The sequence below is a fragment of the Cotesia glomerata genome, linkage group LG8, assembly GCF_020080835.1.
Source record: "Cotesia glomerata isolate CgM1 linkage group LG8, MPM_Cglom_v2.3, whole genome shotgun sequence".
Classification (NCBI taxonomy): Eukaryota; Metazoa; Arthropoda; class Insecta; order Hymenoptera; family Braconidae; genus Cotesia; species Cotesia glomerata.
In genome coordinates, this window is record NC_058165.1 from 12,373,952 (window position 1) to 12,392,242 (window position 18,291).

At 34.1% G+C, this 18,291-nt stretch overlaps 1 protein-coding gene across 1 annotated transcript; it reads right to left on the minus strand.

Annotated features, from left to right (window-relative positions):
- Positions 1-15,923: 15,923 nt before the first annotated feature.
- Positions 15,924-18,079, minus strand: LOC123270100 (basic proline-rich protein-like). Its single transcript, XM_044736035.1, has 4 exons — positions 17,991-18,079; positions 17,495-17,566; positions 16,426-17,370; positions 15,924-16,363 (listed from the first exon to the last, which is right to left on the minus strand). Exons 2-4 carry the CDS (start codon positions 17,523-17,525, stop codon positions 15,924-15,926), a joined length of 1,416 nt encoding a protein of 471 aa, XP_044591970.1. The 5' UTR covers positions 17,526-17,566; positions 17,991-18,079.
- Between the last annotated feature and the right edge of the window lie 212 nt (positions 18,080-18,291).

The following is an 18,291-nucleotide window of genomic DNA, read 5'->3' on the forward strand; positions in this document are numbered from 1 at the left end:
TATGATTTTTATTCTGTATAGTTATTATACTTCACTATTCGAAAAACCAAATTTTTACTTGACTTCTCCGATTTTTTACCTGAGTAAAAATCGTAGATCATCGATCGATCGTCTGTCATTTGACAGTCATTAGAAAACATATAAATTGTCAAAAAACCGTAACTCGGTGGTAGATGCACAGTAGTCTGTGAGTGAAACGAGCGTATAATGTCGGTAATTCAGGAATTTTTTACTATTCAACAATGAAAAAGTGCTGATTATATTTTTTTTTTATTTCATTAAAAATACTCAAAGTGTATAAAAAGATAGCTAAATGAGAAATTTTTAGTAACTAATCGGGATGAAAAATTAAAAAAAAATATTAAATTATTGTAATTTTGTTTATTTCAAAGTAAAATTATAAAAAATTAATCAGATTACAGGCAATCAACAGAGATCCATCATTTCAATACTTTTCAGAAGAGTTTATGGCTTACAAGTGTTGAATTTTTTTTATAGTCTTAAATGAGAAACTATAATACCTTTTGATTATGAAAAATATAATAATCAATATTGTTTTTTTTTTTTTTTTTAGAGACGAAAACTTTAATTTCAAAATTACGAAAAAATTGTTTGTTATCAAGAAAAATTATTATGAGATATTTTTTTTTAACAATTCAATTTTTAGCAATTTCTTTTCCAGATCTTTGTTTATACAGTTAATAATTTCACCATAATTTCGAAATTAAGAATTTTGTAATCATCAAAAATTTGAATCATTTATTACGATTATTATTTTGAAGTCATGGAAAAAATATAACTTTATTTAAGCTATTTTTATCTGTGCAATAAAAAAAAAAATGACTTGGTTTTGACACCTTATGATGTGACTGAATCAAATGTTTCGTGCAGTGTCTTAGATAGCCTAGCTGGTAGAGTCTTGGGCGCGCGACCAGATGAATCGGGTTTGAGTCTCGGTCGAGACTTTCCACAATATTTTTTTTTATTTTATTGTCCGTGACAGTAGCGTAAAATCACCGTATTTGGACAGTATATTGAGCGTACAGTATCGGTCATAACGTCGTAGATTCACTTTCGTATGCACCGTAAATATTCAATAAATTTATAGTAGATATCGTTCACAACGGTATCCGATGTTGACTGACAGATTGCTCGGTAAGAACGAACTTTATACGGTAAAAAGACCGTGAAATGACCGTGAAACAACCGTCATTCGACCGTGCTTTCACCGTGTCGCCGAAACCGCCAGGGAGTGCACATTTAGCTGGATTTTTACAATCAGCAATTTTGTGTCCTTCTTTTCCGCACCTTATGGCAGAACAGCATCGCACGATGGCAATCGCAGTGGGACGCCGCGACAACAGGGAGATGGACACACCGTCTCATACCGAAGATCGACGTTTGGCTAAACCGAAGTCATGGCGAGGTCAATTACTATCTGACGCAGTTTTTGTCAGGACATGGATGTTTTCGGACGTATCTTCACCGCCTTAAGCATGATGATTCACCGGAGTGCCCGTCCTGCCCAGGAATCAATGAAGACGCGAAACACGTTTTCTTTGAGTACCCACGATATTACCCACAGCGAGATGAGCTGGAGATGATCCTAAAGAAGAAAATCCAACCAGAGACAATAGTAGAAGCAATGTTGTCATCAAGAGCCTCCTGAAACGCCACCAGCACATTTGCAACAGAAGTCCTTATAGACTTGCGTTCCATCGAAAGAAGAAGAGCAAATGACAACAACTAGAAGAAAGGTAAAATAACACCTTAGCTACCAGAAGAAAGAGCAGTAGCTAGATCCTCCCCTCACGAAGTAATGCCTAACGGCGGTTTCCATGAGGGATAAGGGGAAAGAGGAAAAGGGGTTCAGGGTTTAGTGGGTAGGGGTGCTAGCGTCGAGTTTTAGTATGACACTGCGTCGAGTCGCCACATATCCAGGCCAAACAACTATGCCTAGAATCCGTAAAAAGGATTCCCCCTTAGAAAAAAAAAAAAAAAAAAAAAAAAAACACACACACACACACACAGACTCATACATATAGACACGGTGACATCACCGCGGGAATAGTCAGAAAAGTTTCCTAGGACCTCAAAACGTCGAGATCTGATTAAAACTCGATTTTCGAAAAATGGGGTAAAAACAATAACTTCCCGATTTTCGAAAATTTTCAATTTTCTTAGCGGAAAGTTGAAAAAATTTTTTTAAATGTGATTTTTTGGAATTACTTTTAAATAGCTTCACCGATCGATTCCGAAATCCAATCAGCTCTTAAGATCAAAAAACCACGTCGATCACTGTAAGCTCGGTCAAAATCGGTTGATTCGTTCGTTAGTTATCGTTGTCGAAAGAAAACCGAAAAAAGTGTTTTTTCGGAATTACTTCGAAATTCCTGGTTCGATCGATTAAAACTTGTTCTTCATGGGGCTTCCAAAACTGCGTCGAATGCCGCCAACTACGTGAAAATCGATTCATTCATTCAAAAGCTATTAATGTTTAAAAATTTTAAAAATTGTGTTTTATTAAACTGCTATTAGAGATTTGAGCTCGAAGAGCTCAAAATGACGAAAAAATCATATTTTTGAGCTCGAAGAATTAAAAAACGTAATTTGTAATTTTGAGCGCTTAAGTATGAAATTAGCGGGAAGTTGCAGGGATGACTTTTAGGGTCAACCGTCGTCCTATTTTTTTTCAACTCATACCCTCTTAAATGTTTCTATTTGATACAAAAAAAATCCTCACCAAACATAATCCCTATACTTCAACTCTAAGGGGTCGCTATTTTTATTTTACTTTCCCATTAAATTAACATGGGAAAAATTCTTTTTTGTATTTAATTAAATTTACACATAAATTACGCAATTTTTTACAAAAAACCATTTTATATTTTTAAAGTAGAGTCTTCGAGCTTTACAAATCTCAAAGGCAAAAGTATAATAATCTCTACAAAAAGACTAGTTACAGCCATTTAAAAATGACTTAATTTCGAAATTTAAAGAGATAGTTGGCAATAGATTGGGTCATTCCATGTAAAATCGACAAATTGTTGGAATCGACCAGAGTTGTGAAAATTTTAATGAAAAATATTTTCATTAACTCATTAAATTCAATTCTCTAATGAAAAAATTTTCCACTAAGAAATTTAATTTAATTGTGAATGGAAATATTTATCATTAAAAATATTTTCAAAATGATCAGCAAAAATCATTCAAATTAAAATATTGAATTTAATGGTTAATAGAAATATATAAAGTTAAAAATTTTTTTTAATGATTAATGGAAATTTTTAAAATTAGATATTAAATTTAATTATTATTACAAGTATTTTTCTTAACTTCCCGCTATAATATCAATGATTTTCAAAAAATCGGGAAGTTAGTAGTGTTATATCCGGCGTCGCCTCATATAACACTCGGGGTCTCTGCCTCACGACGAAAAGTGCAGCGCTTGCACTTTGAAGGACAATCGGACAACACCTCGATCACGCCTTGAGCACACCATTTGACAAGTTCTGTCAAACTTGCAATTTTAGACCAATAACAAAATTCAATTCCCTCTCAAAAGTCGCGACCCGAGTGCTTAAAAACCCTAAGCACCGTGGCACGCGCGTTCAATCTTTTATCAAAGAATACGAGGGAAGGTATCCTCGTAGAATCCGTGTGTGTCCCCGTACCGCGTTACGTACAAGTAGTATAAAGCACTAGGTCGCTTATACAAACTTCTAAATTCACTATTGTCCTATTTGATTCTTTAAATTATATCGTCTACGAATCGCGCCAGTGTGCTCTTCGAGCAGGATCAAGGGCCCTGTTGTCCGTAGTGATATCTTTCTCTAAATTCCAACTTTTCGATCTGTTTTTTAATTAAGGGTGGATCTAAGCATTCGCCAGAGTCGTTACTCTGTTCACGAACTCATAATTAAACATTCTAAATCACTAAATATAGTTATAAGTAAATAGTTATTAAGTGAAATATTGTGCATTGAGTGCGTCTCGCCCATAGGGCTAAAATTTTGAATAAACAGTAAAACTCCGAATATCGTGGAACCTATCATTTCTAAAATTAGTTCCTGAACCTCTTTCATTACATCGATCTCAACCACGAGAGAAGGAAGAAAAACCAATCCAGGATCTACCGATCGACAACTCAAATTTAAATCAACAATAGAATTCATAAGAGACGAAGGTAAGTTCGGTTCCTGTAATCGACTTCTCTTTAAATTTGCCGTTTGGAACTCCTGGATACCGGGAGGCGTTCAAAATCCACATTAAAAATAGAACTCTTGTAGTTTATCTACAAGAGAAAATCTATCTAAAAGCGTGTCCGAGCCTCCTCAAGGCCCACTCTACCAATAATTATTTAATTATAATTAATTTGGACACGATAGATTAGATTTTTGGTGGCAGCGGTGGGATTCGAACGCATCCTTTCGGCTTACCCGAAACAAAAGTCCTATTTAAATTTTCAAAATTCTTTAACTTTTCGAAAATTTTGGCAAAATTGTCACTCAAAATTTAGAAAACGGAAAATCTTTTCCCTTATGAACTGATCGATCCTTTAAATACCGTCTTTATTTCAAATTTCCTTCAATCTAGGGCGTTGGCTCATAAAGTTTAAAATTTTTTTTATTCCGAGTAAAATATCGTTTCATTATTCTATCGTTAAATTCTTGCATATAAAATTTTTTTTGCTGATTCAGACATTCCAGTTTATTAATATAAATTTTAATCCCACTCTTCAAACTCACCGAGTCCGTTAATAATTAGTTTTGCTAACGCAAAAATCAGCTCTCAAACGAAATATTGTTATGTTAGACTAGGGCGTCGGCCGTCAACAAAAAAAAAAAACAAAAAAAAAAAAATATATTTTTATTTGCTTTAAAACATTATTTCAATCATTCCTTCAATATCATTTTATTATTTTAATATTAGACTGTTGCACTGAAAAAGAAATTTTGCTGACTAAGACTTTTAGTTCCTTAACGCATCGTCCGTTGAACTTACCCGTCGCAAACACACTTAGCTATCGCGTTTCAATTTTGCTGACGCGAAAAATTCTTTTCAAGTTCGTCCACATCTTATTATTTTATCATAATAACAGCTGTGAACTAGTGCTGATTAAACTCTACAATTTGCTTACGGGGTGCTGTTACAATACTAGCAGTTCCTTGACCAGAAGGTCATTTCGAAACACCTTGCTGCTGTTTTACGAGCAACGAGGATCGTTCTCGAGGTTGATTCTTCGATTGAGTAAATTGTGGGCTTATTCTTCACACCCTTGCGACACAAAATCTCCCTCTCGGAATTTCGCTGCTGTCTATCGAGCAACAAAACTCTATTGGAAAATTTTGCGAGCTACACAGCACTAACAATTTTTTTTGTTTATTTGGAATTTTCTTTGTTTGTTTTATTTGTTTTGTTAAAGAAAAATTTTTTTTTTCCTCCTTCGTTATCGAACTCATGAAGTGCTAACTATAGCACCAATAAAAATATATATTGATGGTCGACATTCGAGAAGCGGTTTTAAATTTCAAATCCGAAAAGCTTACTCAGACTTCTTTAACGGTCAAATTTACCACCGCCCCTTAATAGAATCGCGTTATTGGGAAGATCCTACCTTTGTTAACCCGTCCTCTTTGGTCATAAGGAAAAGGAAATTCACAACTGATAGCGAACAGGAAATTTGTATTAAAACACCGTCAAAGGGGATACCATCAACGAGTAAAGAGAGAAGACCGGTTCCAAAACCGAACAACGCGATCCCTATTGAAGTATCACCAAAGTAATCAACTGGATAAACCAGATCCCAGTCATCCAATTAAATTGTCTCGTCGAAGGAACGCCATCTAAGAAGCCTAGGATAATAAGTATCATCCCAGCTCCAGTCAGACTATTCAAAATACCTTAGATCCCGAAATTGTATAAAACAACAACAATGGCACCTCCAAATCCAGAACAAGCAGCAGCAGCAGCAGCGGCAGCAGCAGCAGAACGGGCCAGAGAAGCGGAGCGGCTCCGCAGGATACAAGAGGAAGACAACAATGAAGGTAATCGACAAGGAGTCAAATTATTCGACCTCACGCGGAATGAACCCGAGAAGGACTACTATAAAATCACCAAAGAGATGGAAGAGGCTCTCCCCACATTCACCGGAGACGGAGATGTCAGCTATGAAGAATTCGACAACCGTCTAAAAGATTGGCTACATATGATGCCCGAAAATAAACAGCCCTTTATCGGACGCATCCTCCGGAAGCTGAGGGGTCGTGCAAGAAACGTCGTCGAAGATATGGAAATCCGAACCGTACAAGAACTCGTCAACGTTCTACGAAGCCACTTTCGGCTCGGAGACCCGCTTCGAATAAACTTAGCAAAATTAACCTCAGCCCAGAGGGGAAAATTCGAAGCAGTCGAGAGCTTCTACTACCGATTAAGATCTATGCTTCGTAAAATACAGGCTGCAGTCCCAGACGCCGATCGCGTAGCAATTACCAATCAAGCTCACCGTCTGGCGGTTGATCTATTTTTCGAATCTTTACCAGATTATTTGAAATGCCTCGCCTCGACTCAACAGCACACAACGTTAACCGCGCTATATGAGTCAATTCAAGAACAAATACTAAAACACGATACCAACATGAGGCTTCAAAATCCGAAACCTTCACAAAGAGAATTTCCTCAAGATTTTGATCTTGGGAATCACTATCCTCGCAACAACGGCCCACGAGGATATTTCCAAAATAATCAACATGGACCCCCAGCCCATGGACATTCGTGGTCCAAACCGGAAACAGATCTCTATGTCAATCCGAAACCGGTCGCATTCGCTTACAATGCACCGAGCATATCAAATCTCGCTACCACAATACGACGAAGAACCACAATACTACGAAGACTATCCAGTTGCAACTCAAGGCTGGTATGGACTACCACCTTGCGGAAACAACGAATGCGAACATTCAGATTGCGAAGATCCTCAAGCGATGGCGTATTCCGTCAACAATAACTATCCTCAAAATAACAACAATTACACACAAAGAAATTCCCAATATCGAACTCCCTATCAAAATCCAAATCACCCTGGAAATTATAATCCTTCCTACGAACCCTACACTTCCCGTCCTCCCTACAACCCTCAGTATAATCCTCAATACCCCCCACAAACTAAACCCCAATATTCTTCCCAAAACCCCGAATATTTTCCTAAAAATCAACGTCCTCAATACCAGCAAACAAGAACACATGGAATAGTGCAATCAACGCAACCGCCGCAAGGGCCATCCCTAGTTACATCAATGGGGATATACTCTGAGTCATCACCAGTACTATTAGAAAGACACATTAAGAGCCCAGAGATCTGCAACTGCCCAGGCTGCCCGAAGAGAAACCTCAAGAAAGAGGAAGATCCTTTAGAGCCTTCTTTAAACTTGATGGACGCTCGTCCGACCGAGGTAAAGACGAGCCAGCCCCAACTGCCTCAACAAATGACAGCAGCCATGTACCGTCAACACAATTAGTAAATGGAATCGCCCTAGTCACCGGCCAGGGACCAGTAATCACAGTTAAAAACCCAAAATTTCTCAACAACATCTGTGAAATACTGATTGATTCCGGAGCAAACTACAATTTCATCAGCATCGAAGCCCAGGCAGATGACACCACCTTCATCTACGAAAATTTCGGGCAAGTGAACGGGATCGGAACAAACAAACAACCGATCATCGGACTCGTCACACTCAGTCTGTTCGACAAGGCCATCCCGTTCCGGATAGTACCTCGCCGACTAGGAGGCTACCTAGCCATCCTCGGTAGCGAATTTCTTGCCAAAGAACAAGCCAACATCTTATTTTATTGGCTTACAATGGTCCTGAAAAGTCAGCCGGTTCGTCCGATCCCGTTCATCACAAAAAGGGGATCCTGCGAATCTCAAATGCTCGCGGTAGGCGGTGGTCTCAAAATCGAATTAGCATGTCCGCTTCTACTCGAAAAATATCAACGCTCCATTATAGACACAGGAGGAGACGTCACGATCATCAATAAATCAGCCCTTCAACCTGGAACTTACATAAACCCGAATAACCGATTAATCGCACGGGAAATCAGCGGCGAAGCAGTACAAACGCTCGGTACAGACGAGTTAAAAATTTTTGGACTACCAGTCCAATGTCAAGTAAGCCGAGAAGATCTGCCGGTCCCTGGAGTGGGGATACTCGGAAACGACTGGTTAGAACATGAGAAAGCCGAGATCTCATACTACGAACAAACTCTTACCGTCATGGCTCGACCTCTAGAGCCTATACCTTTTAGCCTAAACATCTTCGAGCCGTCTAGCTTTACCGTTCCTCCCAGAACAAAAATGTTCGCTCCAGTTCCCATCAAAAATCCAGGACTGACCCAAGCATATATGCCTCGAGTATACCTTCCAGTAGGCCTATTTATGGGCGAAGCTTTAGTAACTGTAGACGAAGGAATGGGCACCTGTATGGTCATTAATACAACTGACGAGCCCGTCATGATCAAACTAGACCCTCAAATCCTCGAAGAATATGAATTTCACATTGGAGAGCCACTCAACAGTTCCAGTGACTCTACAGACGACGGTCCAGCAAAGATCAAAACCATTGAACAACGGGCAACGGAAATTTTAAATAAATTTCCACTACAACATCTCGATATAGAACAGCGACAACAAATCACAGACATCGTCCAAGACTTCACCGACATCTTTCATCTACCTGGTGACAAATTAGGATGTTCTAATCGAGCAACCTATAAGATTCCGACTATAACTGATAAACCAGTCAACGTGAAACAATATCGTTTCCCTAAACAACACCAAGACGAAATCCAACGGCAAATCGACAGCTTGATGGAACAGGGAATTATACGAAACTCTAAATCTCCATATAGTCTCTAAATCTCCTCTAAATCAGGGTTTAGAAAATACCATAATACGCAATCGGCTCTACTAAAACTGACTGAGGATATACGTAATGCCATGGATAGAGGTAAATTAACAATTATTGTATTGTTTGATTTAAGTAAAGCCTTTGATTATGTTGATGCAAAAGTGATATTAAAAACTATGTTTGAGTTAGGCTTTTCTTTAAAAACTATCACCTGATTTCACTCATATCTGTCACAGCGATCACAGTCAATTATAGATGAAAATAGTTTACCACTTTAATTTTTCGAAACATCTTTCGGAGTCCCTCAGGGATCAGTTTTAGGACCAATATTATTTCTTATGGTTATAAACCTAGTAGCACGACGGATTGCACATTGCAAATATGGGTTATTTGCCGATGACAAATATATTTATTATCATTCATCGGTCAGTCATTTGCAAAATGCTATTAATCTAGTCACAAAGGACGCACAAGCTATTTTCGAATGGGCTGGCGAACACGGTTTGGCTGTAAATCTCAATAAAACTAAAGCAATGATCATTGGAACAAATAGTAAATTAAAGCAAGTAAATTGGTCTACTCTTCCACCTATTGTTATTGATAGTATTAAACTACCTTATGTAAATTCAACTAAATGCCTTGGACTATATATAAATAATGATCTCTCCTGGAAAAATCATATCTCTTATATTATTAAAAAGATAAATTCTGCTCCTTATTGTTTGAAAATTCGAAAAAATATATTTACTATGAAAATAAGGAAACTATTGGTTATAGCTACTATTTTACCATTAATTGATTATTGTTCTGTTGTTCTTATTGATTCGAATGTTGAGAATGATTTAAAATTACAACGTGCCATAAATAGTGCTATTAGATTTATCTATAATTTAAAACGAGATGAACATATCACGCCTTACAGACAACAATTATGCAGGTTGTCAGTCAAATCTAGAAGATTGTACTTCTTGGCAACTTACTTCTACAAATTGTTAACCATCGGTAAGCCTATTTATTTAAGAACCTGTAGGATAGTGATCTGTCGGTAATTCAGTCTTGCACCCATGACAGCAAACGCCACCAACGGCAAAATATTCATTTAAAAATAAATAATCTTATGGATCAAACTTATACTGTAGATTAGAGACATCTAAGTCGTTTATAAGTATTTGTCTACTACGACAATTGGGAAATAAAAATAATTTCATGTACAATTAATAAAATTATTTCAGAATTACTCTGAGATTGGAAAAAATATTCGAATACATCATTTGGATGAAAATAATTTCAAACACAAATGTATGTAGTAGGGCATGTATTTCAATGGAAATTGAGAAATTTACGATCCGTTAGTGAAAAAATTTATATTGTAATTTCTTCATGAAAAAAAAAAAAAATATTTTTTCTAAGGGACGTTTAGGTTTCTCGAAAAATTCCATCTTTTGAGTATTTATAACTTAAATGATGCAAAGGATTTACTGTGAAAATATAATTTTTATATTAGAATAGAAATACTTTGCAACCGGATGTTTTGTTTATGAAGGTAAATTTACAGATACAATTCGCAGTGTTGTTATTTGTAAAATGTAAATAAATAATAATAATTGCTTATAAGTAAATCATTTTTCTGAACAGCATTGATTTGAAATCTTATCAATTTCTCGAAGCACTTTTAACTTTGTAAAAGGTACTCAAAAGAAAAAAAAAATTTTAATTTTGGTCCAGAGCTTGCACAAAAATATGTAAAATTCCTAGCAATAAGTAGACAAAAATATCATAATTGTTTAAACAGCAGTATACCAAAATCAAATCGATTTCTAAGCATACTCAGCTTCCTACAAGATGTTCGAGAAAAGAAATTCGTCGCCATTAATTCTTACCACATTAAAATTTATCGTGCTACTCAGGCTATAATGATAAATATTGAGATACTTCCCTCAACTGTGATGTGTGAAAATCACATTAATTTTTCAACGCATTTTTAGTTTCTTTGAAGGTGTTTGAGAAAATAATTCTCAAAAATTTATATTTAGAGCATCCAAATTTATTGTACCACTCAACCTAGGTGATAATTACAGAAAATTTGAATACTTCGCTCAGCCACGTTGTATCAAAATCAAAATTGATTTTTCAACGCACTTTTAGTTTCCTAAAAGATGTTTGGGATAAAAGCCTATTTTTAAATTATTTTTACAACATGCAAATGTATCATGCTAATTAAGCTAGTAAAAAATTACTAGAAAATTAAATACTTCCCTCAACCGCGTTGTGTCGGAATGAAATTGAATTTTAAAGGCACTTTTAGTTTCCAAAAACTTGTTTGAGAAAAAATTTAATTTTACATTATGCAAATCTAACGTGCAACTAAAGCAAGTAATAAATTGAAAATAATTAAATGAATGATAATAATAATAATAATATTATAATATATTATAAGAATATTAATTCATTAAATTATTACAAGAAATTTAAATAATTTTCTCAACCGCGTTATATCAAAATCAAATTGATTTTTCAACGCACTTTTAGTATTCTAAAAGGTGTTTGAGAAAAAATTTAATTTTACATCTTGAAAATTTATCATGCATCTCAAGCTCCTAAGAAATTACATAAATATTAAATAAAAATGATAATGATATAACAATATTATTATATAATGTAAGAATATTAATTTATCCAATAATTACAAAAAAATTAAATAATTCCCTCAACCACGTTATATCAAGATCAAATTGATTTTTCAACGCACTTTTAGTTTCCTAAAAGATGTTGGGAAAAAATTTAATTTTCCATTTTGAAAATTTATCATGCTCCTCAAGCTCATAAGAGATTACATAAATATTAAATAAATAATAATAATAATAATATAACAATATTATTGTATAATATAAGAATATTAATTCATCAAATAATTACAAAAAAAATTTTAATAATTCCCTCAACGGCGTTATATTAAAATCAAATTGATTTTTAACGCACTTTTAGTTTCCTAAAAGGTGTTTGGGAAAAAAAATTTTTAATTTATTTCTACAACATGCAAATTTATCTACTACGTACGCTAACAAATAATTACAAGAAATTGACATACCAAAATAATCCAGTCGAAAGAAATAAAAGCTTGAATTCATACTTGTTTCTACCCAGACAGTCTTTGCACGAAAATATATGCTCAGCTGTGACAATCATAGTTGATTACACTGACATTGTTTACACCTGCAAATTAAAAATTGTTATGAATATATTTAAATTGCAAGTCTTATAATTGTAATATTCTTACCTGGAGCATTGATCAGAAGAACAAACTCATGAATGGAATAGAACCCTTTACGAAACCAAATCAAGGTATCCCAACGATGATAAGAATTCCCATTTTGTTAAACTGAAAAAAAATAATTAATAATCAAGAGTTAAAAGCAAGAGCTGAACGACGATATATTGACATTTAAGTACTTACCAAAACACTAGAAGATCCTTAGTCCTGATTTTCAGTTCTACTATGAGTGTAAAATTATGTCACTTACGTAGATGAGTAGAATCGAAAAATTTAATTCCTTCTCCGACGATGATCTGTCAAAGTCTAATTGATTTTACAACGAACGCTTAGTTTCCTATAAGGTGTTTGGAAAAAAAAATTTTTTTTTAATTTATTTTAGCAACATGCAAATGTATCACGCTACCCTAACTAGCAAAAAATTACTAGAAAATTAAATACTTCCCTCAACCGCGGTGGGTCAAAATTAATTCGATTTTTCAACGAACTTCTAGTTTCCTAAAACTTGTTTCGGAAAAAATTGATTTTGCACAATGCAACTCGATCGTGCCACTAAAGCAAGATAAAAAGTTATAAAAAATTAAATAAATAATAATAATATAATAATATTATTATGCAATATGAGAAAATTAATTTGACAAATAATTAAAAAAACATTAAATAATTCCCTCAACCTCGTTATATAAAAATAAAATTGATTTTCTAACGCACTTTTAGTTTCCTAAAATGTGTTTGGGAAGAAATTTAACTTTACACAATGCGAATTTATCGTGCTACTAAAGCAAGTAAAAAATTCCAAAAATTTTATAAAAAATGATAATAATATAACAATATTATAATATAATATAAGAATATTAATTCATACAATAATAACAAACAAAATTTAAGTAATTCCCTCAACCGCGTCATATCAAAATAAAATTGATATTTCAACGGACTTTCAGTTTTCTAAAAGGTGTTTGGGATAAAAGCCTATTTTTAAATTATTTTTAAAACATGCAAATGTATCATGCTAATTAAGCTAGTAAAAAATTACTAAAGAATTATATACTTCCCTCAACCGCGTTGTGTCGGAATGAAATTGAATTTTAAAGGCACTTTTAGTTTCCAAAAACTTGTTTGAGAAAAAATTTAATTTTACAATATGCAAATCTAACGTGCAACTAAAGCAAGTAATAAATTACAAATAATTAAATGAATAATAATGATAATAATAATAATAATATTATAAGGATATTAATTCATTAAATAATTACAAGAAATTTAAATAATTTTCTCAACCGCGTTATATCAAAATCAAATTGATTTTTCAACGCACTTTTAGTATCCTAAAAGGTGTTTAAGAAAAAATTTAATTTTACATCTTGAAAATTTATCATGCATCTCAAGCTCCTAAGAAATTACATAAATATTAAATAAAAAATGATAATGATATAACAATATTATTATATAATGTAAGAATATTAATTTATCCAATAATTACAAAAAAATTAAATAATTCCCTCAACCACGTTATATCAAGATCAAATTGATTTTTCAACGCACTTTTAGTTTCCTAAAAGATGTTGGGAAAAAATTTAATTTTCCATTTTGAAAATTTATCATGCTCCTCAAGCTCATAAGAGATTACATAAATATTAAATAAATAATAATAATAATAATATAACAATATTATTGTATAATATAAGAATATTAATTCATCAAATAATTAAACAAAAAAGGCAAAAATTCTCTTAACGGCGTTATATTAAAATCAAATTGATTTTTTTAACGCACTTTTAGTTTCCTAAAAGGTGTTTGGGAAAAAAAATTTTTTAATTTATTTCTACAACATGCAAATTTATCTACTACGTACGCTAACAAATAATTACAAGAAATTGACATACCAAAAATAATCCAGTCGAAAGAAATAAAAGCTTGAATTCATACTTGTTTCTACCCAGACAGTCTTTGCACGAAAATATATGCTCAGCTGTGACAATCATAGTTGATTACACTGACATTGTTTACACCTGCAAATTAAAAATTGTTATGAATATATTTAAATTGCAAGTCTTATAATTGTAATATTCTTACCTGGAGCATTGATCAGAAGAACAAACTCATGAATGGAATAGAACCCTTTACGAAACCAATTCAAGGTATCCCAACGATGATAAGAATTCCCAAAACACTAGAAGATCCTGAGTCCTGATTTTAAGTTCTACTATGAGTGTAAAATTATGTCACCTACATAGATGAATACAGTTGAAAAATTTAATTCCTTCCCCGACCGTAATCTGTCAAAGTTTAATTGATTTTACAATGTACTTTTAGTTTCCTAAGAGTGAGCATATATTATGACAGTTACGGAAACTGATACTTCAAAAAATTAGAAGTACTTTGTCAACACTTTTCTATTCAAATTATGCGCTCGACAAAGATTGGTAATAACTTTGTCCTGATAAATGGTTTCTCTGAATTAGTCCACTTAAAATACTACCACCGATAAAACAATGACAGAATCTCAATTCTGCATAATAATCTTTTTTCTTTCTTCGGGTCTACAATGTACAAATTTGTGTAGTTGCTGATAGTTGTACGTACAGCTATAACTTCTTTCGCAGGTCACATTCTACATGTTGACACTCATGTAGTTTAACTTTAAAGGAATGTTTAGTTTATAAACCTAGAAATATAACAAAATAAACAATTAATATTAAACAATTAAATTTATTAAAAAAACAATCAGTGAATAAATGAGTACTTACTAGAAAAATCCTTGGTTATGATTCGAGGTTATATTCCGGTATTAAAATGCTTTTGGTTATAAAAAAAAATTGAATTTTTCTTGTTGTGATTTAATTATTTGTATATATAATATTATCTCGGCAGAAATTAATAATCCAATTTCCGTCAGTATTAACATAGTTTGTTATTGATATTTTTATAATGTTGTAAACAACAGGTCACCACGGTCAGCCCTCTAGCTTATTTGCAACGAACTTTTCAAAAATACCTAGACTATGGCGGTAAATTTTGAAAACAACGGTTATATCAGAAGTTGACATGTTTTCCAGTCAACAAAATCACTACACACAATAATATTCTACAAATATGATTACTACTAACAGTACAAACTTTCCAAAAATTTTATCAGTTGAATTGAAATCATGTAATCAGCATAAAACAGGATCAATAATTTTGTAAACTAACCCTAAAAAAAATCATGCACCTATTTTTCAACTACGGAATATTTACTTTGTGAACTGTGCAATTTTATTTGTTTTTATCAGTACCAAGTTACTCGATTAGAAAACGTTACCAAGGAATAAATAAATTATACGGCCTAAAAGGGATTATTTTAATTATTTACAATAAATAAAATATTTGATTTCATTTTTCACCTACTTTCTCTTCTTTTATATAAATAACAATTTTATTCATTTACTTCTGTATTTCACATAATAAATTTCCACTTATCTTTTATTCTTTTGTCTGCTTACCTTTTATTTTTTTATAAGACACGTATTTATTTAGCACACTGTCTTTTCAGCCAAGCAATCAAATTCAGCTCCTAAAGTTGCTAAGTAATAAAATTTTTGGAACACTAAGGTTATTTTTAATAAAGAAATTTCATATATTCGTTTTAATAAAAGTTTTATCATTTTTTATCTTGATCTACATATATGTTCGATTTAAAATCTTTATAATAATAATATTAATAATCATGATAATTATACTTTCTTCTGTGTAATCAGTCATTAAAAACGAGGCGGATAGTATGGAGCGGGAAAAGAATATGGGTAGTGATGCGGCATTGAATTTTGAGGAGTTTGTGGTGGCGGATACTGGGGAACTGAAGGCATAGAGTACGGAGGGGCTGGAGGCATAAAGTACTGAGGGGTTAAAGGCATAGAGTACTGGGGAACTAAAGGCATAGAATATTGAGAGTTAGAAGGCATGGAGTATTGAGGGACTGGGGGCATATGATATTGAGAGGTTGAAGGTATAAAGTACTGAGGGGCTGGATGTTGATGAACTGGAGGCATAGTATGATGGGGAACTTGACCATATTGAGGGAAAGCAGGGTACTGAGAGGGATGTTCCCCAGAACTCAGTGGTGGCATTGGCGACAGTGAAGGAGGCGGAGGAAGTGTGCAGTGGTGTCGACATTCAGTAGAACTATCATGACGTATCGAAACTGATCGTGAGGGTTGCTCATTGTCTTCAATCTTCAATTTTTATTATAGAGTTCTACTCCACCTAGCATTTTTTGTCCTTGTTCAGCTTTAAATCTCTCATAGTTTTGATTGAACCGTCTAATTGCCTTCATAGACCGGTTTGATAAACCTACTGCACCTAAATCGTTCGAACGAGGACCTTGCGGCAACCTTGGATTTGAAAAACCTTGCGGTCGCAGCGGATTTTGCGGAGGTCTTTGCAGTAACCTTTGGTTGACTGCAGCTCCTTGTGGTGACTGTCGATCAGTAGGAACTTGTTGATGTGATGGTGCATTATTTGGAGGTCCAAGAGGTAACATCGAATCAGCTGGAAGTCCTGGCGGATCAGCTGGAGGTCCTGGCGGATCAGCTGGCGGTCCTGGCGGATTAGCTGGAGGTTGCACAGGTACTAGTGGATCAGCAAGAGGTCCTGGCGGATTAACTGGAGGTCCTGGTGGATCACCTATAGGTCCTGGCGGATTAGCTGGAGGTCCTGGCGGATTAGCTGGAGGTCCTGGTAGATCAGCTGGAAGTCCTGGTTGATTTGCTAGAGGTCCTGGCGGATTAGCTGGAGGTCCTGGCGGACCAGCTGTAGGTCCTGGCGGATTAGCTGGAGGTCCTGGTAGATCAGCTGGAAGTCCTGGTTGATTTGCTAGAGGTCCTGGCGGATTAGCTGGAGGTCCTGGCGGATTAGCTGGAGGTCCTGGTAGATCAGCTGGAAGTCCTGGTTGATTTGCTAGAGGTCCTGGCGGATTAGCTGGAGGTCCTAGCGGACCAGCTGTAGGTCCTGGCGGATTAGCTGGAGGTCCTGATGGATCAGCTGGAAGTCCTGGTGGATTAGCTAGAGGTCCTGGAGGCAATGGCGGCAATACTGGAAGCTCTGGCGGCAACGGCGGGTTCGGCTGACTTCCAGTCCTGCGAGTGATTCTCCGCTTTGGTGGTAATTGCGGACGCTCAGCCACAACGCGCATTTGTCGTTTTCCACGCGCTAACAGAAAAGAACAATTTTTAATAGAAAAAATGCAATTTAAATTCTAACATTTTTAAATTTAATTTTTATCATGTTCATTTTAATTATTAATGTAATGTGTTGGTATAATTAATTTAATTACCTTTTTTTCCATTCTTATTATAGATATTCATTATTCCTCTTTACTACTATCTTTATCGAAAAGCTCAGTTCACTGCAATGAGAAATTACTGTTATTATTATCACTATTATTATTATTATTATTATTATTATTATTATTATTATTATTATTATTATTATTATTATTATTATTATTACTACTTTTCCACTTGTAAGTTAAGGGGCTATCCAGCCTAATAAATTTTTATTTATTCGCATTACGAAAAGTATTAATAAAAACAACCAGTCTTTAGAAATGAATATTAAAATTATTATTATTATTATTATTATTATTGTTATTGTTATTTTTGCTGTTGTGTTTGTAAGTAGTAAAATGATCAATTTGTCTTAGAAGTACTGTCTGTGGTATTTTTATGATAATAAATAAATTACAAATAAAAGTAAGGTTATTTGCCACGATAAAATGTTCAGTATTTGAAATTATCCCGTTACATTTATTCTTTAAATTTTTCACTTACCGAATAATCCAAGGATTTCTGTTAATGAACTGAAATCTTGACTAATTTTATATCCTAAGTTTTAATATTCAATAATTTATTAAGTAACAGCTGCGAAGATTAGAAGTTTCAGTCAAAACGTCTTTCACACGTCGGTAGAACGCTAAAAAATGGCCCTTGCATCTCAGACAATCTCAGACTTTAGCACAACTGAGTTTTAGTAACTTGACCACCAGATGGAGATAATCAAAGAAAGAGAAAACAAATCTTACTTCTTGAATGACTAAATTAAACGAGGGTATACAACTAAGATATATAACAA